Source organism: Heterocephalus glaber, unplaced genomic scaffold (assembly GCF_053883595.1).
Source record: "Heterocephalus glaber isolate CG9 unplaced genomic scaffold, H.glaber_assembly_v1.0 deba00001608, whole genome shotgun sequence".
In the NCBI taxonomy this organism is placed as follows: domain Eukaryota; kingdom Metazoa; phylum Chordata; class Mammalia; order Rodentia; family Bathyergidae; genus Heterocephalus; species Heterocephalus glaber.
In genome coordinates, this window is record NW_028258379.1 from 13653110 (window position 1) to 13680492 (window position 27383).

A 27383-nucleotide genomic window follows, 5' to 3' on the forward strand; every position below is an offset into this window, starting at 1 on the left:
TTATAGGACTCCAGCTGGACTCATGAGGACATTGCTGTGCGATCCAGGCCCTTGGCTGGATTCTTCGGGCCTCTAGTGCACGGCTAGATCTCTTGCCCTCTTTTGCATTTGACTTTTTGGGTGAGTATTATAAAATAATCCTATAAATTATATGTCCCGGAGCCAGGGATTTACCTCAGTGGTTCCACCGTCTGCCTCGAAAGCACAAGGACCCGAGTTCGATCCTCAGTACCAAAAAAAAAATTATGTGTCCTGTATTAAATCTATTCCCTTGCAAACCCTGACTACAACAGTTGTTTATTTGATGAAATACACATGACATGAAATTTGCCACCCTAACCCTGGCAGCCCCATTCTACTTTCTGTCTCTATGAATCCCACCCCTCTAGGGACCTCACATGAGTGGAACACTTTCTACCTTTCAAACTAGATCAAGTCTATTTATCCTTTTGTGACTGGTCTGCTTCACTTAGCATTGTGTCCCCAAGGCTTATCCAGCCTGCATGTTTGTCTTAATATGACGATAACCACGACTCCACCATAAACCACCACCAAAAAGACCTAGCACTGGCCCGGGGACTTAGCTCAGTGGTACTGCGCCTGCCTTGCAAGCACAAGGTCTTGAGTTGGATCCCTAGTACCACAAAAAATAAAAAAAGAACAAAAAGACCTAGCATCCCACCACACATGCCCCAGGTTTAAAGCTGATGCCCCTGGAGGCTGTGCTTCCTCTCTTCAGTGTCTTTCTGTGTCCCCAAGGTCTTGCCTGGTGTGAGGAGCACGGGCCATTGGGGCCTAGGCCCCCAGCTCTGGGAAATTCACTGGGCCCAGTCACAGTCATGCCTTCTGGGTCTGAGCTGAGAAGAAGCCTGTGCCGCTCCCTACCCGGGACCCTGCTGCCCACCTTCCTGCTACACTCCTTTGTTCACAACCTTGAGCTATGGATTCTTAGGAATTTTCCACTTTACTTTTAAAAAATTTATATTAATCTATTGTCTTATTTATTTATTTATTTATTTATTTAGAGACAGAGTCTCACTGTGTAGCCCAGACTGGCCTCAAACTCATGATCCTCCCGCCTCAGCCTCCCAAGTGCTAGAAGTACAGGCATGCACCACCACCCCAGTTTATTATTTTGTCTTCCTCTTAAACTAAGGAATCTGACATGCAGGGAAGTTGGCTTGCCCAAGATGTCACAGCCAGGAATAGCAGACCCAAACTCCAGCCCTGGCAGCTGAGTACACAGGCCTCCCCCACACCCAGACCCCTCAATGCACCCGCCAGACTGTGATTCTGGCCTGCGATATGGCGCCTCTGAATCCTGCTCGCTTTGCAGTCACATTGTGTGCAATTTGTACAGATCTATGGTCCCTTACTTGCAACTACAAAATTTGAAATACTGAAAACTGAAATGTCTCTCCTATTCATCAGTAAGATCTGGCCTGCTCTGTTGTAGGCTATTAAAAGTCTTGTTTTATCCCATTCAGGGAAAGGTTTATGATTTACTGCACAGTCAGGAATGTGTGGGTTGTTTTGTTTTGATTTAGAAAGGCCCCCAACCCTGCCAGGGGTGTTATATAATGTGTACTTTTAGTAACTTCTGAAATCTGAAAAATCTCAGTTGTTTGTTTTTGTTTTTGAGACAAGGTCTCACTATGCAATTCAGGCTGGCCTTAGACTCACTCTGTACCCCAGGCTGGCCTCCAACTTGCCCCGGTCCTTCTCCCTCAGCCTCCTGAATGCTAGGATTACAGGTGCGTGCCATCACACCCAGCTGAAATCTGGAAACTCTCAGTCCTGAAACACATTTGGCCCTGAGAGCTTCTGATGAGAGATTGGAACCTAGGTATAATTGTCCCTCCTTATGGATGAGTGTGCTCCAAGACCCCCAGGGGACACCTGAAACCTTGCATAGTACCAAACTATAAATACTGGGAGTTTTCCTATACTGTACAGACATACTTGTGATAAAGTTTAGTTTATAAATAATGCACAGTAAGAGATGAACAATTATTAAAAAGTAGAATAAATCTATATCATATAGATAGTATAGACACTACCTATCTATACCTGCTGCAAATTGAACCCAGGCAGCGCCAAGCTACATTCCAGCCCTTTTATAACAATTTTTTATTTTGACACAGGGTCACATACCCCTGCTAGCCTCAAACTTTGGATCCTCCTGCCTCAGCCTCCTGATTTTGTCTTTCTATCTTTAAGTGGGATTATACTCTAGGAGTCCAGCACATATATAAATCTTTGTTGTGTGCTTTGAATATTTTGTAAAATATTTTGAATATTATTATTTTTCTTTTTTGCTTAAGCAGTGTTTTGCCCAAAAGAGTGATGGTTGCATCCCCAGCACCACAAAAATAAATAAATAAAATAGGGCTCCAGGATAACCTGTTCCAACATTACTGAAATTAGAGACGCATTGCAAGGACACTGGAAAGTTATGCCTTCCTCATTTCAGTTACATTTGGGAAGTGTGAGAATTGTGAGGCTGCGCACTCTGTCTTTTTGAGCCGTGTCCCTAGGAGAGGAGAAATGCCCTGAAGAGCAGAAAGACCTAGAGAAGAGAAATGCCCAGGAAAGAAGAGAGGTACAGACAGTAGAAATGCCCAGACGGCAGAAATGCCTGGAGAGGAGGAAGACCAGGAGAGGAGAGAGGCCCGGAGAGGAGAGAGCCCCTCAACCCCATGGGGTGGGCAGGCGAGCCTGAGACCAGGGGAAGGGATCTCAAGGGCCTTGACTTCTGGCCCTGGGGCTGCCAATCCAGGACCCTCTCCCTGGCCCCCCTGGGGACAGCAGCGGCAGAGCAGGGGGTGCCCAGTCTGAAGCCCAGCGTTCCAGACTTGCAACAAGAGACTGTGCTCCACCCCAGGGCACCCAGGCCACAGGCCACTGGGCTTACTGTGAAGACCCAGGTGCCCACCCTGTGCTGTGAGGCCAGAGGTGCCTGCAGGCCTGGGCTCTGAGTCCCTCACACTTGGAAAATGAGGTGGGTTCCTCCCACCAGCTTTGTTAGCTTCTACAGAATTCAGACAATCAGCTTCTCCAGAGGGACTGCCCAATCCTTCTAGATGGGGTATGTGTGTGTGGGGGGGTGTCTGTGTAGAAGGAAGGGGGTAAGATCTTTGCTGGAGGCGTCCCTTCGGGATGAGATATCGAGAAAGCCCCTTCCTCACGCTGTTCCACTGCCCTGTCCCCGGGGTGCCTCCCCTCGCCTCTCCTCCCCCTGGTGCCCTTTCCGGGGATCTGAATTGAGGAACAGGTAGAGGACCCAGTGTCCCTGAAATGACATCCCAGGGTCCCCATTCTTTCTCTCTGGAAAGCCCTCTTGTCCATGGGGAGGGGTGGGGATATGTCTGTTCCAGCTTTGAAGATAAAACTCCCCTCCAAAGGCCAGGTGGCTTATTTTATGACAGTCTTATGTCAGGCATACCAAGCACCGAGTCCCATGCTGATGGCCTTGGCCACTGTTCCACAGTGCTCACTGGGATGTGGAGCAACAGCGAGGAAAGGGGGGCCCGAGCTGGCATCTGAGGCACAGCATGGAGTTGGGGCCAGCGCTGCACTCGGGGCTTTAACACTCTCCTTCCCCACCACATTTTTTTGTTGTACCAAGGATTGAATGCAAGGCCTTCGCCTGAGCTACATCCCAGGCCTTTTTCAATTTTTTATTTTGAGACAGGGTCTCACTAAATCACTAAGTTGCTCAAACAGGGTTCAAATTTTTGATCCTCCCACCTCAGCCTCCCAGAGTGCTGGGATCACAGGTGTGCACCACTACACCTGGCTTCTTTCTGACTGTATAAAAGAAGCTGCTCAATTTTCGATGGGAAAACCAATGGCAAATTGAATACCCTAAGTGGAAAATGGCACAGGACGGCTCGTTCTCCCTGTGATGGTGAAGCTGACTGGGACTCGTGGCCTGACAGGAATCAGAGTGCGTATCACTAGCCAGGGAAATGACTCCAATTTTTTTTTTTTTTTTTTTGGTACCAGCGATCAAACTCGGGACCTTGCGCTTTCAAGGCAGGTGGTAGAACCACTAAGTAAATCCCTGGCCAGGAAAGGACCCAAATTTAAAATTCAAAGTTCCTTTTACTGAATGTGTATTCTTTTATGTTTTGCGTCATCATAAAGTTGAAAGCTGTAAGTTGGAGACCATCTTAAGGGAAACAAGTATGTTTAACAGTAGGAAATCTGAATCCTCTTATTATTGGACTTAATCTAAATTAACTCAGCGCTGGAAGGTAACCCCTACCAGAGAGCAGACTCGCCAAGCGCAGACAGCCTGGTGTGCAGAGGGAGTGAGGCGGAGAGCGTGGTGGAATCAGAGGGGCCCTGCACACTTGGCCCTCGCCCAGTGCTTTTGGACTCCGGAAAGCCGGCAGCCCCGCTCAGCAGGGCTGCTCTCCTCCACAGAGCCCAGGTTAAACATTCACCGCCCTCAGCTGCTGGTGCACACTAGACCCTCAGACGTTCAGGGAAAGCTACGTGACTGAACAACCACCACCGCAAAAGGAGGAGGAGGAGAAGCTCAGCTGTACAGGCGTTCACCAAACACCACTTTTGGGGTGCTTCAGGGAGAATGGAGGTGTTGAGGTGGCCCAGCCTCTGAGCTCCCCATCTGGGGAACTGCCAGTTCTTGTTCCTCGGGCTCTGGCAGACGGTGCAGGCACCCTTGGTGGGGTTTGAGTTGACAAGGACCACTCAGGGTTTGCTCCAGGGTGGCAGGGGTCGGCACTGCCTCCATGTGGTGGTGCCAGTACCCCAGCGTCCAGCAGGCTAGGTCCTCACCAGATCTGTTCCGGGCCACAGTCTATGACATTTGCAAGGGTTCAGCCCATTTCCGTGTCTGGAGCTCCAGCCTTCCTCCCAGGCAGTGGGTCTGTTTGAGTTGATCCAGTCCTTTTCTGCGGTTGGCAGCCAGGAACCTTGTGGTCAGGTCAGGTCGGCCAAGAGGCAGATGCCACCATAGGATTAGATGTGCGAGAGCGCTATCCAGGAAAAGGCCCTCAAAGATAAAGGTGGAGGGGCGCCGCCAGGGAGCCTGGGGGCTGGGGAAGAGAGCCCGGCTGGCAGTCAATCGGGCTTCTCAGAGCGCCCCCTAGAGGCCAACCTTCGGGACTGGGCAGAACGGCGGAAGAGTGATTTCTGCTCTAGGCAAATGCATGGACAAGGAAAGAGCAATACACCATTCAGTGCTAGGGCAAAGCCTGGCCCAGGGGCGCACAGAGGCAGATGTGAGGAAAGCTTTCCTGGACGGGGTGAATCCTGGAGTCCCAAGGCTCTCGAGGTTTCACCATTTCATCTTCTTCTGTCGAGCCTTCACCCCAACCCAATGGATAGCCTCTTCCCTGAATCTGCAATCTGAAGAAACGATCAAAATGTAGAGAATTAAGGTTCAGCTGTGTGTGTGTTTGTGTGTGTGTGTGTGTGTGTGTGTGTGTGTGAAGAATTAAGATGTTCTCCACACCTAGTAGGAGCTTTATGAAGTCTACAGGTTGTGGCCTAAGGAGGTGACATTATTTAGTCCAAACGAACACACAGTGTCAGAATGTGACCTACTGGAGTGTGGACTTGACAAGGGCAGGGACGATCTGGGAGTGGGGCCAGCAGAGTGGAGTGGGCCTCTATCCCCACTTCCTCAGTATATTGGAGCCAGGGTCCCTGCTTCATGAGGAGTAGAACAGCTTTCCAAGCCAGGTGTGCCGTTCCCCTGGACACCCTGACACCCCACCCCACGGAAGGGATCTGGGTGCTGGCAAAGAGGGCCCAGAGCCAGAGCACAGGTAATGTGCAATGGGAGGGATCTTCTTTCTAAACTGCTCTGTTACTGTGCTCCCCATGGCCGTCAGGGGCAGGCAGGGAACGCCAGGCCTGCAGAGAAGTTCGTGCCCAAGCCAGGACTGCTGGGGCCTGGCTGGCTGGGGCCAAGACTGCCTTTGACCCTGCGTGCATTTCTGCCTCCTCAGCCTTCCCGGCCTCTGTGCAGCTGGGCCTAGGAGTGAGAAATCATGGGTGTGGGCACCTGAGAAGGGGTCAGAGGAGAACCAGGGCCCGATCCGGAGGGTGAACTCGTTGACCTCGGCAGCCCCCACCCTGCAGCAGAAGCATTTTCTCCTCTCTCTACAGGGACCTTTGACCAAGTTCAGGAGGGTTCCCACTTGGGGGTGGCCAGGGAGTGGGGCTTTCCCAATGGAATAAACTGTTTCCTTTTCTAGAGAGGCTCCGGGTAATTGCACTCTGCTTTCTCTGCCAAGCTTCATCTTTGCCTGAGAATCCACGGAGCTCTGCAGGGGCCCCTGAGACACAGCTGCTGCCCCTCCTCTCTGCGCTCTAGGTAAGAGCCGGCCTGGCTGGAGGGGTTTATGACTAGTGAGGGTTCCGTGTCCAGGGCTGGTATCTTTTCAGGGCCAGCAAGGGGCCAAAGGCAGAAGAGGAGGGGGAGGGGACCAGCCCTTGTCATCTTCCTACCTCCACAAGCCCAGGGCCCATTTTCTTAGAGAGGTGAATTCTAGTTTCAGAAAAGAGTTGGCAGGCAAGGCAGGAAGGAGTGCCTTGGTTGAGAAAAAAACAGGCCAACTAGGAAAAGGAATTACATTTACCACCTTTATTATCTATCTTGTTGCCAGTTATCTGGGCACAGGTGATGGGGGATGCAGGTCTTACCCTCTGGGAACTTTTAGCTGTGCGATGCAGCTCACAACTACATTGGGTAGGCAGCCGCTGAGGAAGCAGGGTGTGCAACACCTCTGCCTGGGGTGGTGTGGGGGAGGCTTCAAAAGAAGGTGCAAGTTGTCGGGGTTTTGAGGGATGAGTAGGAGTTAGGATGGTCGGGGATGCTAGGCCGTGGGAAAAGCTGCCAGAGGCAGGGTGATGTATGTGGAGAAACTCAGCTGTGACTGAAGTATAGACTCAAGTGGAAGACAAGGAGGCCCTGGATATGCGAGGAGGTTCAGGTAGGTGTATGTGTGAGGGGGTATGGCAAACAGGAGGGCTGGGGCGAAGGGAACGGGACTGATGAGGTTGCCAGCTCAGACCCAAGCCAGGAATCACCTGGGAGCCCACGGAGTGGAGGATAAGCCAAGCATGGCACGAACCCAACGGGGCAGGGGCACAGGCCAGGCGGGTCACTGCAGGGGCCGTCCTGCGGGGCACTGCCCGCCCACGGGGATTGGTGTCAGCTGCGCTGGGTGGGGGGAAGACGGGGCGGGGAGATAAAGTCCAACCTCTAGGGCGGGCGGTTGGGGTTGACCTCGGGCGGGCCGGGCCGTGCAGACGCGCAGAGCGCTCCTGGCCGCGGCGCAAGCAGACACAGGTAGGTCGGCGAGGGTGAAGGCGGGCTCGGGCGGGGCTCACTCGGCTGTCGCAGGGATTCGCCCGCCCGGCTCGGCTCGCGGCCACTGCGGGGTCCGAGAACGTGGGAGCCGCCGAGGCCGCGTGCAGCGAGGTGAGCGCTCAGCCACCGTCGGCCCAGGTGCAGGTCGCCGGCGAGGAGACGCGGAGAGCGGCGCGGCGGAGCGGGGCCGGTGGGACCGGAGACCCGGAGCCGAGCGCGCCCGCTCCAGACGCGCCGCCGCGGCCACCCCTGCCGACGTCGCACCTCTGCGCCCTCGGGCGGGGTCCCAGGTGGGGACGCGGTCCCGGTCAGGCCGAGGCTGACGCGGGGGATGGTGCCGCGTCTGCCCCGGTGTCCTCGCGTCTTCTGGGGACAGTGCAGGGTGCGGCGCCCCCTAGGCGCGAGCCCTGGCCTGCACCCTTGTCGACCCCGCCTCCGCCTGTGTCCGGAGCCCCGGGGAGCCCGAGAGGCGCCCCGCGTCCGGGCTGCGGGCGGAAGGCGAGGCCCGCGGGAGAGCCCGGTGCCCAGACCCAGCGGTGGCGCTGGAGCCGCGCGCGCTGTTTGTCACCAGTCGAGTGGGAAAAAAGCCGAACTTCGCAGGCTCGCGGCATTCTGGAACTGCGGACCTGGGATCGCCGTCCAGCGCCATTGAAGTGGCGACGGCAGTGTAGGGAGCAGTTCTTTTTTTCCTGTCCTTTCTTCGACCTGTGCCTTAGCTATGGTCACCCGCCCCTGAAGGCTTGTCCCTGTCAGCCCTAGGCCAAGACCCCTGAAAATAACGACGAAGTGAGTCGCTGTGCCAAAGTAACCCAGGCGCACGTCGGTCGATAAATGTGCCAGGGTAGATTTAGCTAAACTTGGCTTATGCTGTTTTATCCTTGTAATCTGGTCATTTTATACTTTAAAAACAATTAGGACACTGGTAGAACTGCACATTTAAAATGTAGACACACAAGTCAGTGCTTGTTTAGTTTGTACTGAGGGGCGCGCGCTGCTCTGCGTTTCTGGCCCAGTGACGCGCACACTGCAGCGGGTGCGTGTGAACCCACACACGCCACACCGCGCGCACCCTGCACTGAACGCGTGCACACCACACGAGTACCCGGTACACACACGGGTTGTGGAGCCTGCTGATTGATGGCGGAGCTTCCCAGGGCAGCTTCCCTGCTGGTTTAAGTAGATACAATTACTTTGTAGTTGGGTTTGTTTGGTTTTGTTTTGTTTTTTGCTGTACCGGGATTGAACTCAGGACTTTGTGCGGTGCCACTGAGCTAAATCCCCGTCCCCAATTACTTTTTAGTTTTAACGTACTGTGGATTGAACCCACGGGCGCTCTACCACAGAGTTACATCTCCAGCCTTTAAAAAATTATTTTGAATCTTACTAAGTGGCCTACGTTCGCATCGAACTCATGTTCCTCCTGCTTCAGCCTCTGGAGTCGCCCACTAACATTTTTTTTAAGTTTAATTTTAAAATTATTTTCAGGTGGGCACAGGCCTGTAATCCTAGCACGCGGGAGGCTGAGGCAGGAGTATTGCTACATTGGAGGCCAACCTGGGCTACATAGTGAGTTCAAGACCAGCCTGAACTGTCTAGCAAGACCCAGTCTCAAAAACACCACCACCAACAAAAAATATTGTCAGAGAGTTTCATTTTTAAAAATCTATTTTAGTGCTAAAACGGCTTTATAAATCTACTTTTTATCAGGAGCTCAAAGACAACTATGAAATGACTTTTGTAAAGGGAATACCTTGCTGAATTTAAGTGTCTGCCCGCTTTGGTTCTGAACTCCATGTTTTCCGACAATTTATAAGTGCCCTGTCTCTTTTTTCCTCTGGAACCTTGAAACAAGTTGTTCCTGCACGTCTGCCGGTTGTGGAGGGGCGCTTGCTTTCCCACCCCTGTGAGTGGCGCGGCCGTATGCGCGTTCCCTCCTGTGCACCCGGAGCTCCTGAGCGGGTCCCTGGGTCACCCGTGGGCCACGAGAGGGAGGGTGACGCCCGCACACCTGGCACGAGCGCTCAAGGCTGCTGCCAGAGCCCTGGGGCTGAGGCGGGCGGGCGGGGTGTGTGGCGGGGTGACCTGCCCGCCACAGATCTAACCCCACTTCTCCCGCAGGCACAGGCGGAGATGCGGCTGTTCCTGCTCTTGCCCCTCCTGCTGGCTTCGGCGTCCGGGTCCTCGGTGAGTGCAGCCAGCTCTCTGCAGGGAGGCGGGGTGGAGCCTGGTGCAAGCTGCCTTCTGGAGCCCAGGGTGGGGCAGCAACATCCCCGGAAGAGGGGCGGTGCCGGGGAAGATGAGTAAGAGGAGAGCGGCGCTGCTTCCAGCTCCTTCAGAAGCCCTGGGACCTTGCAGCCGTCTGGCCCTGGTGTCCGGAACTGCGTGCCCAGCTGCAGGGGCGCCCCCTTCAGAGGGTGGTGGGCACCCTTCTGCTGGGCCTTGGCTAATGCTGCCGAACCCCCTACCCACGGTGGTTTTCCTTTTTTTTGATACCGGAGATCGAACTCAAGACCTTGCGCTTTCGAGGCAGGCAGCACCACTGAGCTAAATCCCCGGCCCACCATGGTGGCTTTCCAAGGAAGAGACAGGTGGGGGCAGTGCTGGGTCAACGAAGGTCCATTCCACGAGACACCTGCCAAGAGCCAGATATGGCTGCCGCTCACGGTGGTGTTTGGGCCTGGAGGGTTGGGGAGCCTGTCACCTGCTTTCCTCTGGGGTCACCATCCAAGCAGGACTGTCCAGGGGAACCTTCTGAGATGATGGAAACCACATCATCTGCCTCTCTGCTGCACAGTAAGCAGCCACTAGGTCCACTGTGGCTATCGAGCACTTAAAATGTGGCCAGTGCAACCAAGGAATTAAAAAATTTAATTTGTTTTTATTAACTTAAATAGTCACATGTGGCTACTGGTTATGATATTTTACAAATTTAGTGGATACAGGGAACCAACTGGCAGCCAGAGTAGCTGTCTCCTTAGCAGGGGTCTAAAGGACACCTGGAGGGGACACCTGAGCCCTAAGGCTGTGCAGGGAGTGTCGTAGGCTGCAGAATCTGCAGAGCTGGGTGCTGCTGGGATGAGGCTGCCCCTGGAGAGCTCTCCCTGGGGTCAGGTAGGTCACGGCCACCCAGCCTCTGAGGTGTGCACCAGTGAAAGAGGAAGGACCACAGTGGTGTGCTATCAGGGGGGCAGGGAGCAATGCCACCTCTGTGGAAATGCAGGTGGAGGGAGAAGGGGAGGCAGGGGTGGGTGTCAGTGGTGGGCACGGGGCAGTCCTCCAAGAGTCTGTGGGTCCAACGAAGCCCACAGTCGGGGCAGCAGGTGGACTACAGCCATCCTCCCTCGTGGACAGTCCATGCCCCACTTCGGCCCTCCTCCCTGGGTGCCTCCCTTTGAGCTTCTTCCCTACGTGCTGGTGCCCCAGCCCCTGTGGGGGGAGGGCATGGTGATGGCATTGAGACCCCACAATGAAATCCAGAGCTCCTCAAACAGCTGCATTCACCAAGCTGTAGATTCCTCTAATGTGGGAGTTTCAATGCAACATGCTGTTGCAGAGATGAAATTAATCAAGGCTTACAAAGCCTTCCAAGCTAGCCACTCTGGGAGGCTGAGGCAAGAGGATGGCAAGTTCAAGCCCAGCCTGGGCAACTTTGCCAGACCTCATCTCAAAACAAAAAATGGCTGGAGCCGGGGATTTAGCTCAGTGGTTTCAACGCCTGCTGCACAAGCGCAAGGACCGGAGTTCAATCCCCGGTACCAAAAAAAAAAAAAAAAAAAAAGTTTTCAGGCCAGGGATTTAGCTCAGTGCTTTTGTCGCCTGCCTCGGAAGCACAAGGACCCGAGTTAGATCCCTGGTACCAAAAAAAAAAAATGGCTGGAGGTGTAGCCCAGTGCAAAGGCTCTGGGTTCACTCCTCAGTACTGCCCCCACCAGTAAAGCACCCTGAATTCTATTGGGTTCCCTTCTCGCTTATAAGCAGCCAAGGCTCAAGTAGTCTTCTCCTGCCTCCTCCCCTCCAGTGTGGCTGAGACTCTCACTCCCCTTCCCTGCATGGTGGAAGGGGTGTGACCCAGGCTGCAGCTCAGCTGCCTCCTTCCTGGTCCTAGGTGGAGCCCACCGAGGGATCCTTTAGCGCCTTTTGGGGCTCTCTGTGGGTGCTGCCCAGAACAAGTGGACTATGGGAGGCACTGCGCCAGTGAGGCGCTCCCAGCACAGTGGGCAGCCGACCCCCTGGAAACAGCGCAGCAGAAAGGGGGCTTCAGGGTTGCTGCAGATGGGAACAGGCAGGGACAGGCTGGGCTGGGCGAGGTGGGGCTGCGGCAGCTCCTGGCTTCACACCACCATGCATCATGGTTTGTGTAATTACAGGGAACAAACTGTTCCCGCGCTGCCCGAGACTGAACGGGTTTCCTTCTGTGGAGACGTGGTGCGGAGAGGCGTGCAGAACAGATTTAGGACCACACTGTATAGGGCTCCGAGATGCCGGCCTCACAATGCCTCTTGCAGCCTGGCGCAGGGCCAGGAGGATGCCTGCCAGGCTTCCGGCTGGGGGCTCTGCTCCAGAGAGTCAGAATCCAGGCTGCACCCCCCACCTCACCCTGCCAGGGCGGGGCAAGTGGACTCCAGGGCAGGGCAGCCACTGTGTTGGCCACCAGCATCCCCCTGCTGGGAACCCCTGCTTTAGGAGATTAGCAGAGACTGCTGCCCAACTCTGTTTCCAGTCGCTGATGAGAACTTAGTGATGGTGCCACGGTTCGTTGCAGGAAGCTAAGTCAAGTCTGAGAGATAAGGATGGGAAAGGGGGATAATATTGGGGCACCCGGGAGTCTCTGCCCCAGTTCAGCAGGAAGGGACCAGCGTCCCCTTCTCCCATGTAGGATTAGATTAAATTGCTAGTTTAATAGGCCAGAGAAAGCCCCTGCTCCAGCCTGGCAACCTCCGCATCGTGCGTGGCAAGTCCAGGAACTCAAGAGGCACCGCTGATGGTGGCTACTTTGCCAGATGAGAAAACCACAGCTGAGCAATTGGGTGACTGGCCAAAAGTCACCAGGCTGTGTGCCCTGACCTCTGTTGCTTTCCTTTCCTTTTAGGGTCTTCCCTGCCTTAGCTTTGACTAAAAGTGCCTGGGCTCTGTGCCCTGGGTGTAAAGCCCCTCCTGGCGGCTCCTGTAACTTCGGATCTTTCTGGCTGCCTTGTCCCTTTCATGCCCCAGGCTGAGCTCTCAGCTCCTCGTGGTGAAAACTGGCTAATTTTGTGAATGAACACCTTGGGGTGCCTGGTGGAGTTGTGGGGTCCTGAAAGGGTAGTTCCAGAAGGGAGACTCGGCCCCTTGAACTGAGGAGGGGTGTTTGTAGGCAGCGGGCCCTGGTGGGGGCTCTGGGCTCAAACCCTGACGCATCTCCTGCAGGCTCCTGAGGCTCGGCCGCAGAGTGACACCTGGGGCCCCTGGGGTGAGTGGAGCCCCTGCAGCCGGACCTGCGGAGGGGGCATCAGCTTCCGGGAGCGGCCCTGCTACTCCCAGAGGTAGGGTGGACTAGAAGGGGCCAGCGGGTTAAAAAGAGGTGGGTACAAGGCAGTCTGGCTGCTGGGTCTGGGGTTAGGTGCACCTGGCCACCCAGTGACACATTCTGGAAGCAGCATCAGAAGAGTGTAGGGAAGCAACTCCTTTGTCACACACTTACACCTGAGCTCGGCCCGGATGGGAAGAGCTGGAGCATGTGCGTCCTGCACCTGAATCTGGTTGCTGACGTGGTGCAGGCACGAGGCAGGTGTGGTGGAGTAAATGACCCTCAGCAATTCCTAATTCGAGCAGCCGCTTTGCCCTCCACCGCTTTAAGTGTAGGTGTTTCCCACTCGAGTGATTTGTTAAGCACGCACTTCGAGCTCTGCACCTGACAGCTTCCACGGAGGGGTGGGGTACAAAAGGTAACGAGGCGCCTTTCTGAGCTCACTGTTTGGGAGAGGAGGGCGAGAGAGGAGAGCTTATTCTAAGTGCCTTATACTTATTTGCTGCTGACATCGCAGACCCATCCTACAGGTGAGTATGTATTGGCTCTCAGCTCCAAGGGCAGAATTCGGCTCTTCTCTGGAAAATTGCTTTCAGAGGCAGAGTGGCCCTGAGTTGGGCAAACTTCAGGGTGGTGAGGCTTCTGAACGGCTTCTCCCGAGTAGACATGGGGCTACTGACACCCACCCAGGGGGATGCATGTGAGCTCACTCCGTTTTCCCCTTGCCCACCTGGGAGCCTCACCAAAGCTGGGGAGCCTGAAGGAGAGCCCCAGGGGGGCAGGGATGCAGGGTCTTCCAGCGCTCTCGCTCCGCAGGAAGGATGGAGTCACCAGCTGCGTGGGCCCCGCCCGGAGCCATCGCACTTGCCACACTGAGGTGAGGCCGGCGCCCGGTGCCCACCCTTGGGTCGGGTGGGTGGGGTGCAGAGGTAGAGACCCTGGTTCTGGGGTGGGAAAGGAGGGGGTGGGCAGGATCCCGACCTCTCCGGGGGCTCTTGCTTGGGACCCACTTTCCGCCGTGCTGTGCAGAGCTGCTCCAACGGCGCGCGGGACTTCAGGGCCGAGCAGTGCGCGGAGCTGGACGGTGCCTTGTTCCATGGCCGGCAGTACAGGTGGCTGCCCTACTATGGCGGTGAGCGACACGGACGGACCTGTGATCGGCGCCTTGTTGCCAGGGCCCTGAGCACGTGCCCGTCACACTGCGACAGTGGCCACGCTGAGGTCTTCAGGGCCTTGCCCCCTGTGGACGCATTTTCTCAAACCTCTGGCCATCTGAGCTAGTTTGAGCCCGGATTTTGTTTTGCCTGCCCTCAAGGATCCTTCCTTGAACGGGGCCCAGGAGGGAGCCAAAGGTGGGGTTGGCATGCAGTGTGGCGAACTGCAGGAGGGGCCTGGATGTATCTGGGGCTGGTGAGATTCCATGCACCCAGCTCTGGGAGGTCATGGATGTTAGGGAAATATGGTTCAGGAAAAACCACCGACGTACGTGCACTGGGCTGCTCCATGCCAGTGACTCCTGGGGGCTCTGGATTCCTAACCAATGAGCATGCTCCTGTGTGTGTTGGGCGGTTCCTTAGCCAGTACGGGTTGCCCCAGCGGGCCCCTTCAATACTCCTCCTGGAGCCTGCTGTTAAAAAATAATTTTTATATATCCACATCATATAGAAGTTGGAACACAAGAGAAAGGCTAAAAAGAGTAGTTGAGGTGTGCCTGCCTTGCTCCAGAGTTAATTATGAACCGGTTAGCACTCTTGGCCTCTGTGTGTGTATCTGGTTTTTTGGGATAGGGGCTCCCTGTGTACTTCAGGCTGGCTTTGGATTCACTGTGTAAAGGAGGCCAGCCTCACAACCCTGCCTCAGCCGCCTCAGTGCTGGGATTATAGACACGTGTCACCACGCCGGGCCCTCTTGGGCTGTGTGTACATGATACTTGTATATTGATTACACCAAGAAGAAGCCTGGTGTGGTGACACATGCCTGTAATCCCAGCATTCTGGGAAGCTCAGGCAGGAGAATTGAGAGTTTAAGCCCAATTTCTGTGACTCAGTGAGTTATTGAGATCTGTCTGAAAAAGTTAAAAAGGGCTGGGAATGTAGCTCAATGTGAAGGCTGTGGGTTCAGCTCCTAGTACCATAAGTAAGTAAAAATAAGAAAAATAAATAGAAGAAAAAAGTCACCCTAACCCTACGTATCTCGCAGGATCACTGTTGGCCTTTCATCCTGACCCTGTCCACATTTTCTCTGTGCTTAGCCTAGTTATCACCATTCTGCATTCTGTCGTGAGCGTCTTCCCACGCAAATGTACATTCTTTGTCGTCATCTTAACTCCATGGCCACCATGCGTGATGCCCTGTTGATGATTCAGGGTAGCCTGTTGTGAACACCTGCACTATTGTACTTAATGTTAGGCTAGGCCTTTTTAACTGTACGTTTGTCCACCATTCTGGGATTTCTTTGACTCGGTCCCCAGAGATACAGCCCTACTGTGGACAGTATCCCTTCTCCTTGAGATGAGGTGGGGTTCTGTGGCACCTGATGGGGGCAGCTGCTACAAGGGCCTTTTCTCCCAGTCGCAAATGTGCTTCTGGCCCCTGCGTCCCTGCTGCTAGGCTATGCCTTGGCCCCTGGCCTCAGTTCCTTCCTCTTGCCCACCCCAGCCCCAAACAAGTGTGAGCTGAACTGCATCCCCGAGGGGGAGAACTTCTACTATAAGCACCAGGAGGCTGTGCTGGACGGGACGCCCTGTGAGCCCAGTGGACGTGATGTCTGTGTGGATGGCCGCTGCCGGGTGAGTGATGTCCCTCCGCTGCTCTGGGGAGGGGTCACCCCAAGTTACCAGATGCCCAGCCTAGCTCCTAGGATGCCCTGCAGCCATGACAGCTGCCCTCTGACCCTCTCACTGTGCTCTTTGAGAATGCTAACCTTGTAAAAGAAACTCTGTGGGTGGCATGTTGTTGCAACCTAACTAAAACTTGCCTGCAGTGAAAACCAGACATTAAAGGATGGCTTCAGGTGCTTGGATGCTGCTGCTAGAAACTCCTCTCTCCTTGCCTCTTGCTTTACTCCCTTCTGGTCAGCACCAGGTTCGGGCAGGTTCTTCCTGTCACACCTATGAGGTGTGACAAGATGGCAGCTCCAGGCCTCTGCTGAAGCGGCCTGGCAAGGGCTGGCTCCCAGGAGTCCCCAGAGCCTGGGGCGCCCCTCACCTGCCTTGGCCTCACCTGATTTGAGGAAACAAAACGCCTGCTGATTGTCCCAAACTCAGCTGGGGGACCATCTAGGCTGAGGGGGAGAAGGGGCCTCTGGAAGAGGGGTGTGTGCTTATCAGAGAAGGATGTGGGGGCCACACAGACAGGCCCAAGTTTTGCTCACCTGCCCAGCTTGCTGCCGAATAATCCTGGCACCCTGTCCTGCCTGGAGCCTGCGGCTGCTGGGTCCTCATCTCCCCCCTGCTCTGTGCCTTCACGCTCTCATCTTTCGTCCTTCTCCGGCAGGTTGTTGGCTGTGACCACGAGCTGGACTCATCCAAGGAGGAGGACAAGTGTCTGCAGTGCGGCGGGGACGGCACAGCCTGCTACTCGGTCACAGGCACCTTTGATGCCAATGACCTCAGTAGAGGTAGGGGCCCTGCCAGGGCCTGTGGCCCGCCTCCTGTGCACCTGTCTCCTTCTCTGGCCAAGGCTTAAGGCTGAGTGGCCCCTGTGGCACCTGGGGGTCTGTTGGCTGGGGACAGCCACAGGGTGGAGGCCGCCCTCTTCACAGGGGCCCACGTGCCTTTGTCAGTCGGGGCCCTGGTCCAGTCTAATCTCACACTGCCACCACCTGATTATCCCGCCTCGCCCCTTCCCCTGGTCCCCATCCTGACCCTGCTTCCTCCCAGCCTGTTCTGGATGCCCTGAGGCTTCCTGCCTCTCAGGCCTTTGCAGAGCAAAGGTCTGCTAGGTTTGGTCTGCCTGGGACGCCGGTCCCCAAGCAGCCCAGCCCTGCCACTAGTCTCCCACCCGTCCCCCTTCTGTGCTGTGTGGCACTTACGAGTCCTCAGGGACAACTCCTTCCAGTGCTGAATGGTGCTGGGGGAGGGCAGCTTGGTCACACACCGCCAACCTGAATGTCTGGCCTCATCAGGCTACAACCGGATTTTCATCATTCCTGCCGGGGCGACCAGCATCCACATTGAGGAGTCTGCGGCCAGCAGGAACTTCCTGGGTGAGGCTGTGGTCCGGGTGCGGGAGAGTTTGGGCTGCCTGGGGTCCACCCTCCCCCAACTCTGCCATTGTCCTGCACAGCCGTGAGGAGCGTCCGTGGGGAGTACTACCTCAATGGGCACTGGGCCATCTCGGAGCCCAGGGCCCTGCCAGTGGCCAGCACCATCCTGCACTACGAACGGGGTGCCGACGGCGACTTGGCCCCTGAGCGGCTCCAGGCCCGGGGCCCCACGTCGGAGCCCCTGATTATCGAGGTGAGAGGGTGGTGGGAAGCTGGGAGCCCCTGATAAGTCACCAAGCCCTGTGCATAGGTGGCCGGGGGGCTATGGGGTAAGGCTGACCTCAGAGGACCCCTTTCGGCAGCTCATCAGCCAGGAGGCCAACCCCGGTGTGCACTACGAGTACTACCTGCCCCTGCGTGGCCCTGGGTCCAGCCAGGGCTTCAGCTGGAGTCATACCTCGTGGGGTGACTGCAGCGTGGAGTGTGGTGGAGGTGAGGCCCCTGGCAGCCCGGGGTGGGGGGTGGGGTGGCTCGATCAGGTGTGGGGAAGGCACAGCCCTCTCCTCAAGGCTGCGCTACCAGGGAAGGGGGCAAGTAGGTGAGAAATCTGTCATGGGGTCACCTTGGGGGAGACTAGGGTGTGGGGACACCGTGGAGGACCCAACCTAAGCTAAGAGGGCAGGCATCTAAGCAGGAGTGGTGTCTCCCAGCAGACAGCACTCCACTGGGAGTGGAGGCCAGGCCTGGAGCTGGTGACTGGGGTTAGACAGAACTCTGTCACTCATAGCGGAAATGCTCCGAGGCTCAGTTTCGTCATCGGTAAATGGGTTGATGGTGGCACCTACCTCAGAGGGTTGTCTGAGGCTTAACCAGGGTGATATTGGGCTGAGGCCAGAACAGCGCCTGGCCTAGAGCATGTGTTTGGAGAGGGCTGACTGACCAGCTGCTCTGTGGCCTGATCCCTGCACAGGCCACCAGTCCCGCCTGGTGTTCTGCACCAGCGACAGCGAGCCCTACCCCTACCACATGTGCCAGCGCCAGCCTCGGCCAGCTGACCGCCGCCCCTGCAACTCCCACCCTTGCCCGCAGACCAAGCGGTGAGGCTCTTGCCAGCCCCTTCCACCTGTGCTGGCGTGGGCAGGGGTGGGGTGGGAAGAGAAGATGTCTTGAAGCTGCTTTAGAAGTACAGTGAGGAGGTTGGGGTACCGGGGCTCCCCACAGCTGTGGCTGTGGGATGGGTGGCTAGGGTGGGTGGGTGGTAGCTGTCACTGAGGAAGGCAGCAAAGGGGCTCGAGCATGAGGGCCTAGGGCTACCCTCTCCACCCTCGAGTGTCCATGCAGTACTCGGAATGTCCAGGTTGCTGGTGGGACGGTTGGGAACGGTACCAGGAGTCCTGGTCTGAGCCAGCAGGGGGCTTGGCTCGGCACAGGCCAAGGGGCGAGCCAGGGATCTGGCCAAGGGCGTGTCGACATCGGCAATGCCTTTGTTCGTGCACAAAGGACCTCTTACCTGTACCGGCCCGGAGCGTGGCGCCATGCTGGGGTCCAGCATGTGTGTGGGAACAGGTAATCTGCTCGGCCGGCCTTGGCAGCAGCAGCCTTGTGGCTGGTGGTGGGCGTGGCTGTGCATGGTGTGGTGGGGGCTGCCCTTCCGGTTTTTGCCCCTGGTGCCAGGCAGGGCTCTTCCATGCACAGGGCTGCACACCCCTCTGGAGCTGTCCCTGTCCAGGTTGGACCCAGTGGGAATGGGGTCTGGCTTGGAGAAAGGGAGCCCAGTGAGAGGGCAAAAGGGGATTGGGGTGAGGATAAGAAAGCTGAGGGGCAGCAGCTGGTTCTGAATTGTAAGGACCCCGCCCCTCAGATGGCCATGCAGCCATTGGGAGGATGTGGAGGAGGCGCCATGCTCTGTGCAGAGCTCTTTGGCTCGCTGCACAGCCTGGATGTTCAGAGGGTGGGCTGCTGCTCCCGGCTGGCCTGACCTGAACCCCATTCCTCACCAGCTGGAAGGTAGGGCTGTGGGCACCCTGCTCTGCCACCTGCGGGGGCGGCTTCCAGTCCCGCTCGGTCTACTGTGTCTCATCTGATGGCGCTGGAGGCCAGGAGGCTGCTGAGGAGGCTGAGTGTGCCGGCCTGCCCGGGAAGCCCCCTTCCACACAGGCTTGCAACCTGCAGCGCTGCGCAGCCTGGAGCGCCGGGCCCTGGGAAGAGGTGAGGCCCTGCCTAGGCCGGGTTGGGGTGGGATCAAGGAGCTGGATATGGGCTCTAGAGGCAGCAGGGCCAGGCTTAGGGTCTGTCCTCTGTGTGGAAACTGAGGTTGAGGGAGGTGAAGGGACCTAGCTGGTCATCTTGGAAGCTGTGGCCAAGGCTGGGACTAGAGGCAAGTTAGGTCCTGGACCCCTGGTCCAGAGCTTTCGCTCTTCTCCAAGGTCCTAAGACCTTGCCTTGGTTTGAAGAAGCAGCAGGGCAGGGTGTTTGGTGGTGACGCAGGCACTGGCGCTGGCTGGAGCTGTTGGTCATTGCTTCCAGCATCTGCGCTTGTTCCAGTTATGAATGAAGGCACGATACCCTCCATCTCATGTCTGCCACCGTGTCCAGGTGGTGTGACACAGCCTCTCCGGGGCTGGGGGCGGGTCCCAGCAGTAGGATGCGGTCTGCCCTTCGTGCCAGGCTAGTGGGCCTCCAGCTGTGGCGCCTCTGGGCTGGGATGAGATCCTGCTGACAGCTGGCTCTTGCAGTGTTCTGTCACCTGCGGTGCTGGCATCCGAAGGCGGAGTGTGACTTGTCTGGGTGACGAAGGGTCCCTGTTCCCTGCCTCTGCCTGTTCCTTGGAGGACCGACCCCCCCTCATGGAGACCTGTGTGCAAGCAGCCTGTCCCCTCAGTGACCAGGCCTGGCGTGTCAGCGCCTGGGGTTTAGTGAGTGCTTGTCCCTCTCTCTCCATTCCTGCTGCCCAGACTGGCACCTCGGGCAGGTGACTGCACATGCACCCGTCAGGGATCTGAATGTGTCACGGGCCACCTTCCCCGTCCCTCTTCCTTTGGGTGTTCTGGTCTCAGATCACTCTCTCCCACCCCCACCCATTGACCTCAGTGCTCCAAGAGCTGCAGCTCAGGCATTCGGAGGCGACAGGTCATCTGTGCCATCGGGCCACCCAACCACTGTAGGAACCTGCAGCAGTCGAAGCCCAGGGATGTGGAGCTCTGTAACATGCAGCCCTGCCATCTTCCTCAGGGTGAGGACGGGCTGGAGCCCACACACGCCCCTTTCCCCCTCCCTGCAAACCAAGCAGGCACTTGCTGTTTGGGGCCTTTGTCCCTGAGGTGCCAGGCCTCTGACCCCTCTTCTCCTCCATCTGTTGCTGAAGCCTTTGCTGTGGCAAAGTCCGTCTTCTCTGCAACCTTGCAAGCTGGCCCTGCTGTCCTCGGCTCAGAGGCATCTTCCCCTTGACTCCTGCCCCCAGCATGTCCCATTTCTGTGTCGCTGATTAGTTTACTGTGCTGTCGGGGTTGCTCAGGGCTTACTAGGCCTAGCAGCTGTGAGCTTCTGAGGGCTGGGCCCACAGTGTCCCTGCTGCTCCATGTATCCCCCCACAGAACAACCCTAGCACAAATTGTAAGTGGCTCAGCTATTGTTTGTTGAAAGACTGAGGGCAGAGGGGTCTCCCCACTCCTTTTATCCCGTCTGCTGGGAGCAGAGGCCTGAGGATTTGCAGGGGGCACAGAGGCCGGCGTTTGGCTGGTGCGCAGCTGTGATGCTGAGGGTGTGGATTATGGCTGTGCTTTAGGTATGGGCGGGTGAGCTTCTTATACTGCGGTAAGGTGTGTTTGGCCTTGAAGTGCTGGTGATGGGGCTTTGAGCTGTAGGACCTTGAGGTGGGGGACATCAGAATTCCAAAGGAGGCAGGGGGCAGAATGGTCAAGAACCAGTACCTCAGGGTCAGCAGCAGGCTTAGCTTCAAATCCACTCCATGGCTGATGAGTTTCCTGACCCTATGTGCCTCCCCTCCCTGCTTCTGCTTGTCCACTGGCTCAGTGGTGGATAGGTGTGATGACCCTGGCTCAGAGTGGGTCCCAGGGCCCAGTGCCCTGGCACAGGGAATGCTGGGTGGAAAAGGGTGGAAAGTGGTGGTGAGGAGCCTGCCTGAGCTTGGCCTCAGGGACCATCTGAGAGCCTGGGGCCTCACCAGCAAGAAGGTCCTTGGATTCCCAGGTTGGGCACCAGCGGGGCCACTTGGCTGCCCAGGACCTTACTGCCATCCTGGAAGAGGTGGTCTTGCATTTGCCTCAGAGGGCAGCAAGACTCTCACAGGAGGGTGGGAAAGGGAAAAGGGAGTCTCGGGCCAGGATAAGATGCAAGAGAAGTAACCTCCACTGCTACTTTTATAAGTCTAAATGTGACATAGATTCAGTGTGGAAAACTCAGAGGTCTGAGCTCGTACTAAATAGAGACTTATAGTTGCCTTTAATCTCATCAGTTACTCAGATTAGTCTTTAGTGTGTTTTCCTGTAACATTTCTATAATTTTGTATCTGCTTCTTCCCCTTCCTTCTATTCTGTGCCTGAACATTTCCCTGTCTCTTGGTTGCTAGGGCTTTCGCACAAGTCCACGAGAGGTAGTCATGTAGAATTTAGGTGGTTTTTGGCACTGTGAAGTGTGGTCCAGGGCATACTGTAGGCGTCAGGGGGAAGGGGAGCTGTGTGGGGCACAGGGCCTTCTGAGGAGCCCGCTAAGGGGTGTCCTGGGGACATCCTGTGGAGTCCTTTTCATTCACAACCTTCGCCTAGTATCCCAAAGGAAGTGGAATATAAGTCACATGTCATTTCAGGTTTTTTAGAGCCATATTTAAAAAGTAAGGGTTGGGGCCGGGGATTTAGCTCAGTGGTTTTGCCACCTGCTGCACCAAGCACAAGGACCTGAGTTCGATCCCTGGTACCAAAAAAATAAATAATGGTTGGTTAGGGATGTGTTCAGTAGTACAGTGCTTATCTAGCATGTGTGAGGGCCTGAGTTTATCTCCAGCCCTGCAGAAAAATAAAAAGTGAATTTATATTTAAGAATATATTTTATTTCACCCAATATATTTTCAATATGTTGTCAGCATACGTTTTTATATATTCTGTATTCTTTTACAAGATTCTTGAAAGTGAAGTCTTTGAACTCAACACAGTATATAATTATAACAAATCTCGATCCAGATGCTAAATTTTCACCAAAATATTCAATCTATATTTAGATTTCATGAAATTTGCAGTTGAAAAAATAGATTCACATACCCAGGTTATTCCATACTTGATTGTTTTCCAATAAACAAACATGAAATTTTAAATATAAAATTTAGTTGTTTGCAATTAAATAGAATTGAAGACTCAGTTCACTCGGTCACTCTATCCACATTTCCTGTGCTCAGAGGCTCTGAGACCAGTAAGGGCCCAGGACTGTCCCTCAGCCCAGGCCATGAGGGTGGAACTTGGAGGACTGGGTGGATGCTAGGGGGGTTCAGAGGCCCAGGGGAGCCACTGGTGGTTTGGAGCTAGAGCAACACCTCACAAGCTATTTACAACAAATTTGGCTCATGCCTGAGAGTCGGGCTGCAGTGGAGGCAGGTAGGATGCAGGAGCTGTGGGAGCAGGTGGCAGGAGCTCAAGGACTAGAAAGGGTAGGAGACTTAGCATGTGGCAGGCCCAGGGAATAAAGGGGCAGGCACCAGCCTGGCAGGGCCTGTCATCCAGAGGGTATGCGAAATTGAGTTAAACCTGAAGTAAAGTCACGTGATGGGGCTAGAGGGCAGGAGAGGCTGGGCAGAGATGCCTTTAAATTTGAGCTGGCTAAAGCCCAGTGTAATCTCAGCTGCTTGGGCTGAGGCAGAAGGATTGCAAGTTTAAGCCCAGTCTGGACAGCTTGGTACCTAGCAAGCCTCTGTCTCCATGTAAAAAATAAAAAGGGCTGGGGATGTAGTCTCAGTATGAAGGCTCTGAGTTCAGTCCCCAGTACTGGAAAAAAAATAAGGTGGCTGAAGCCCAGTGCAGTGGACTGTAGCTACTTGGGAGACTGAGGCAGGAGGGTCACAAGTTTGCGGTCAGCCTGCGCTACATAGTGAAAGGCTGTCTCAAAAAAGAGGACTGGAGATGTAGCTCAGTGTTCCCTGCATTCAATCCCAGTATCAGGAAATAAAGTCCATGTAGCACCTGTGCAGTGGGGATGCTGAATTTGTCTGTATTCTTTGTGCTGGGCTCTGCCCTCCATCTCCATTGCCCTCATTCCCTGCAGAGGTCCCAAGTGTGCAGGACTCGCATGCCCACCCCAGGGGCCCCTGGATGCCTTTGGGCCCTCGGGAGGCCCTCGCCTCAGGTGAGGAGCAGAGTGGCCTCCCACCCAGGCTGCTATCTTTCTGTGAGTGGCACCTGGAGGTGGAAGTCAAGGGTGGCGCAGTGGGGAGGGGCCTGGAGGATGGAAGGAGGTGGGTGGGAGGTGGACATGGGAGCTGGGTGGACGCACTGGCCTGGTTTTGCTTCCCCTTTCTAGACTCCAGAGACCAGCGACCCTCGGTCCCAAATAGACCCAGGGGACTCGGCGGCTCACCACCTTCAGCTCCAGGCCCAACCCCACCTCTGCAGCAGCCCCCAAGGTCTGGCTTGGGGGCCCAAGACTGCAGGCAAGGCCCCTACGGGTGCTGCCCCGATGGCCGCACAGCCTCACTTGGGCCCCAAGGGCAAGGCTGTCCCAGAACTGAGGTCTGGTGTCAGCAGAGCAGGTGGGTGCTGGGGTAATCAGAAGGAAGGTGGGGCCCGCGGATGGGAGCCCCCACATCTCTGCTGGGAAAGGGGATGGGCTGCTTTGGCAGTTGGGGCTGAGACTTGAGGTGTTTCTGAGCTGTCCTGGTTGTGAGACCTTAGGGGACTGGCTTCCTCCCAGTGAGCTTCCTCTTGTGCCAAGCAGGGGCGTAGCCCCTGCCTTAAGACCGTGAGCCCGAGGGGTGGTTCCAGCTCTTAGACTCAAACTAGGTTCCCAGAACCCAGCGTGGAGCTGGACAGAGCTGACCAGTTCCCACCCACCTTCTACTAATCCCACCCACTGCAGCCATGCTGGAAGGCTGGGCCATCCACCCCCCACCCCTACTGCCCTCCCTGTGGCTCTGATTCCAAGGCCTGCCCTGGACAGGTCCCGCTTAGGGACTGGAGTGCTAAGGCCCAGGTTTGGGGCTAGTAGCTTCAGCATGAGGCAGCTGTCATTTACCCACTGCGTGCTGAGTGATGTCAGGCAAGTCACTTAACTTCTCTGATCTTGGCTTCCTCTTCCCAGAATTGCAAACAGTGATAGCCATGGGCTGGGGTTACTGTGAGGATGGAGTAGATCACGAGGTGACTGGCACACAGAGGTGCTTGGCCACATCCCGTTACCCCACAGCTGGCCAGTGGAGGAGGGATGAGGGGTGGGCTCCGTTGAGCTGCCTTTTCGGCCCTGTCTGCTGTTATCTTGCGAAAGCTCTCTGGGACCCTGACACTTGGGCAGGTTCAGATGAATCCCCCTTCTTGGTTTTGGGGTCGAGGATCTGTCCGTTTTCAAGGCTGAGGGGCGGTGGGTGAGGGCAGACCCCAGGGTACCGGGGATGGGGTCCCTGGGGGGCCTCACCCTCTCCGTTGGGCCTCGCAGTCACCCCGCGCAGGACCATAGAGGAGCTTGGGGTCCGGGCCGGCAGTAAGGGAGGCTGTGTGCTGTCTACCTAGGTATGGGTGCTGCCCTGACGGGGTGTCTGTGGCCAAGGGACCCCAGCAGGCTGGCTGTGTGAGGTCTTATGGCAGCAACGATGCTGGGAGGAGACCGGGCTCCGAGGCAGTGCCTTCTACTGTAAGTGGCTGAGGTGACAGGAAAGATCGCAGCCCCTGAGTCTGCTTGGTGCCACTGGGCCGGGGTCTTGCAGCTTTGGCCTTGGGGAAGGGCCCCCCTGGTCTGGGCCGCCCTCTTGGGGGTTCACTGCTTGACACGGGCCTGGGCTGAGGTTAGGGCTTTTACCCTGCATTCTCCTGGGGTCTGGGCTCCTCCAGCTGGTGTCACACACCTTGGACTTGGCACCTTCCTGCCATCCTCCCCAAGCAGCTGAGGGTGCTCTCCAGGAGCCAGGCCCATTCCCAACTTCCCGACCTTGGGCTTCTTCTCCAGGCCTCCGAAGCCCACAGGCCCCAGACCCAGCAGAATGAACCTGCTGCGTGTCGGGGCTCCCAGTTTGGCTGTTGCTATGATAACGTGGCCTCTGCGGCTGGCCCCCTTGGAGAAGGGTGCTCAGGCCAGCCCAGCTCCGGTGAGTGGGCCCCTCTCATCCTTCCTGGTGGGCGGAGTCATTTCTCCCACAGATACCTGAGTGCCTGCTGGATGCCAGGCCCAAGAACATTGCTGGCTTGTTCTTGTACCAGAATTGTTTGTGCTTGAGGCCTTCTGGCTTCTTGTGGGAGTTGGGAAGGTTCTAATCATGGGAAGGCCCATCCTGCACCTCAGTCAGCAGAGATGGTGCCAGGGTGGGAAGTGCCAGGGGTGGCCACGGTGTCCTGACTCTGCCAGGGGGTGGGCGGGGCAGTAGGAGTGGAGCCCAGGAAGGAAGGCTGGGCTGGGGAGGTCACTGAGGCTGGAGCATGAGGGGAGCTGCCAGGAACCATCACAGACATCAAAAGCCGGAGAGGAGGTTGGGCACTGGTATGGATAGAAGTAGTCACATCTGAATGTGGAGAGGTGGAGCAGGCTGGCTGGGAGGGCTGTGAGAATGGGCAGACAGGGTGGGTTGAGGAGCTGCTGCAGGGTCCTGGGGACATGAGTGGGTCCTTTACTGGGCATCTGCATAGGCCTGGGGTGGGGGTGGCTCAGGGCTGAGGTCCTTTCATAAGCTGAGCCCAGCAAAGCCAAACTCCGCTGCTGGGGGTGTGTTCACCAGGGACCAGGGTGTGAGGGACACGAGGCTACTTGCTCAGGGAACCCTGGGCCTGTTCCCCTGGAGGGCTCCAGCTCAGGGCAGAGGCCAAGTCTGGGCGGTAAACAGACCCCTAGAGCCACGTTGGGGCCTATGCAGGGCGTAGCCGTGCTCTGTAAACTCGGAAGGATGTGGCTTGTACATCTGAGGTGGAAGGTTGGTGGATATCACTTTATCACTGGCCATCTCGGCGACAGTCCCACCTGTGTTCGCAGCCTACCCAGTGCGGTGCCTGCTGCCCAGCGCCCTCGGCTCCTGCACAGACTGGGCCCCCCGGTGGTACTTCATCCCCTCCGTGGGCCTGTGTAACCGGTTCTGGTATGGAGGCTGCCACGGCAATGCCAACAACTTTGGCTCAGAACAGGAGTGCATGAGCAGCTGCCGGGGCACCCAGCATGGGCTCCACCACCCCGACCCTGGGGCCACTGGCCCGGGCACCCACACAGATGGCCGTGGCAGTGGTCCCAGAGGCCAGCAGGAGATCAGCAGGCACAGGCCGGGGGACACAGACCAGAGACTGTTGCCATCTTCTGGAGGCCCCCGGCAAAGAGAACAGGAGCCTTTGCCAGGGGAGGCCCAGCCGACCCTTGCCTTTGGAGAATGGCCCAAGGGCCAGGACATTGGAGCCAGGACCCCAGGACTGGGCAGAGACCCCAGATGGCCAGTGCCACCTTCTCCCAGCTCCTCTTACAGGTGAGGCCTCCCTTCCCCAGGTAGGGCGATAGGGTATCCGGCCAGGGCTCAGCTCAGCCGGCCCTGCCTCCCACTCCTAAGGGCTATTCCCCGGATGCCCCTGCCTGGTGGGCCTTGCTAGTTTCACTCTACAGGTGGGAAACAGACTAGAGATGCCAGGCTCGTCTGACATCTCATAGATGGCACTATGGGTGTGGGCACCTGGGTTCTCCATCAGATCTTGGCCACATACCCTGGGGCCTGTCTAGCCCAGAAATCTTACTGGCTTCATAGTCTTTGGCAAGTCACCAGCTTCTCTGAGCCTCAGTTGACCTGTAAGATGGTGATATTATTTCCTGTTCTACATAGTTCATAGATTTGATGTGGGTTCTCTTCATTATTCTTCTTAGGATTGGGTCAGTTAATAAGGGATTTTGGAAAATTGAAATTAAACCCCCAAACTTAACTGGGTGTGCTGGTACTTGCCTGTAATCTTAGCTGCTCGGGAAGCTGAGACAGGAGGATCGAAGTTCAAGCCCAGCCTGGTCAACCTATTGAGACCCTGTCTCAAAATAAAAAGGTCTGGAGGTGTAGCACAGTGGCAGAGACTTGCCTAGCAAGTGCAAGACCCTGGGCTTAATCCTCAGTACTGTACATTTGTGCACATATGTACACATGTATACACACACACA

General features: G+C 56.2%; 1 protein-coding gene across 17 annotated transcripts in view; it reads left to right on the forward strand.

Moving 5' to 3' along the window:
- Papln (papilin, proteoglycan like sulfated glycoprotein) overlaps nt 1-27383 on the forward strand; it is an 85898-nt gene that overhangs the window by 18001 nt on the left and 40514 nt on the right. For 4 of the 17 annotated variants that reach the window (XM_087195371.1, XM_013067382.3, XM_087195366.1 and 1 more), the window contains exons 1-21: nt 7250-7330; nt 9204-9254; nt 9470-9535; nt 12758-12873; nt 13674-13734; nt 13887-13989; nt 15515-15645; nt 16352-16475; nt 16983-17063; nt 17144-17316; nt 17426-17555; nt 18034-18160; nt 18564-18629; nt 19064-19271; nt 19799-19978; nt 20154-20295; nt 23331-23453; nt 23586-23814; nt 24788-24908; nt 25221-25359; nt 26235-26712. In XM_087195371.1, coding sequence (XP_087051497.1) covers nt 9482-9535; nt 12758-12873; nt 13674-13734; nt 13887-13989; nt 15515-15645; nt 16352-16475; nt 16983-17063; nt 17144-17316; nt 17426-17555; nt 18034-18160; nt 18564-18629; nt 19064-19271; nt 19799-19978; nt 20154-20295; nt 23331-23453; nt 23586-23814; nt 24788-24908; nt 25221-25359; nt 26235-26712 — 2786 coding nt within the window. In that variant the 5' untranslated portion in view covers nt 7250-7330; nt 9204-9254; nt 9470-9481. Of the gene's footprint in view, nt 1-6258; nt 6353-7248; nt 7463-9203; nt 9255-9469; nt 9536-12757; nt 12874-13673; nt 13735-13886; nt 13990-15514; nt 15646-16351; nt 16476-16982; nt 17064-17143; nt 17317-17425; nt 17556-18033; nt 18161-18563; nt 18630-19063; nt 19272-19798; nt 19979-20153; nt 20296-23330; nt 23454-23585; nt 23815-24787; nt 24909-25220; nt 25360-26234; nt 26713-27383 lie in introns of those variants that run through there. The other 13 variants (XM_087195363.1, XM_087195358.1, XM_087195360.1 and 10 more) reach the window with 12 other exon arrangements.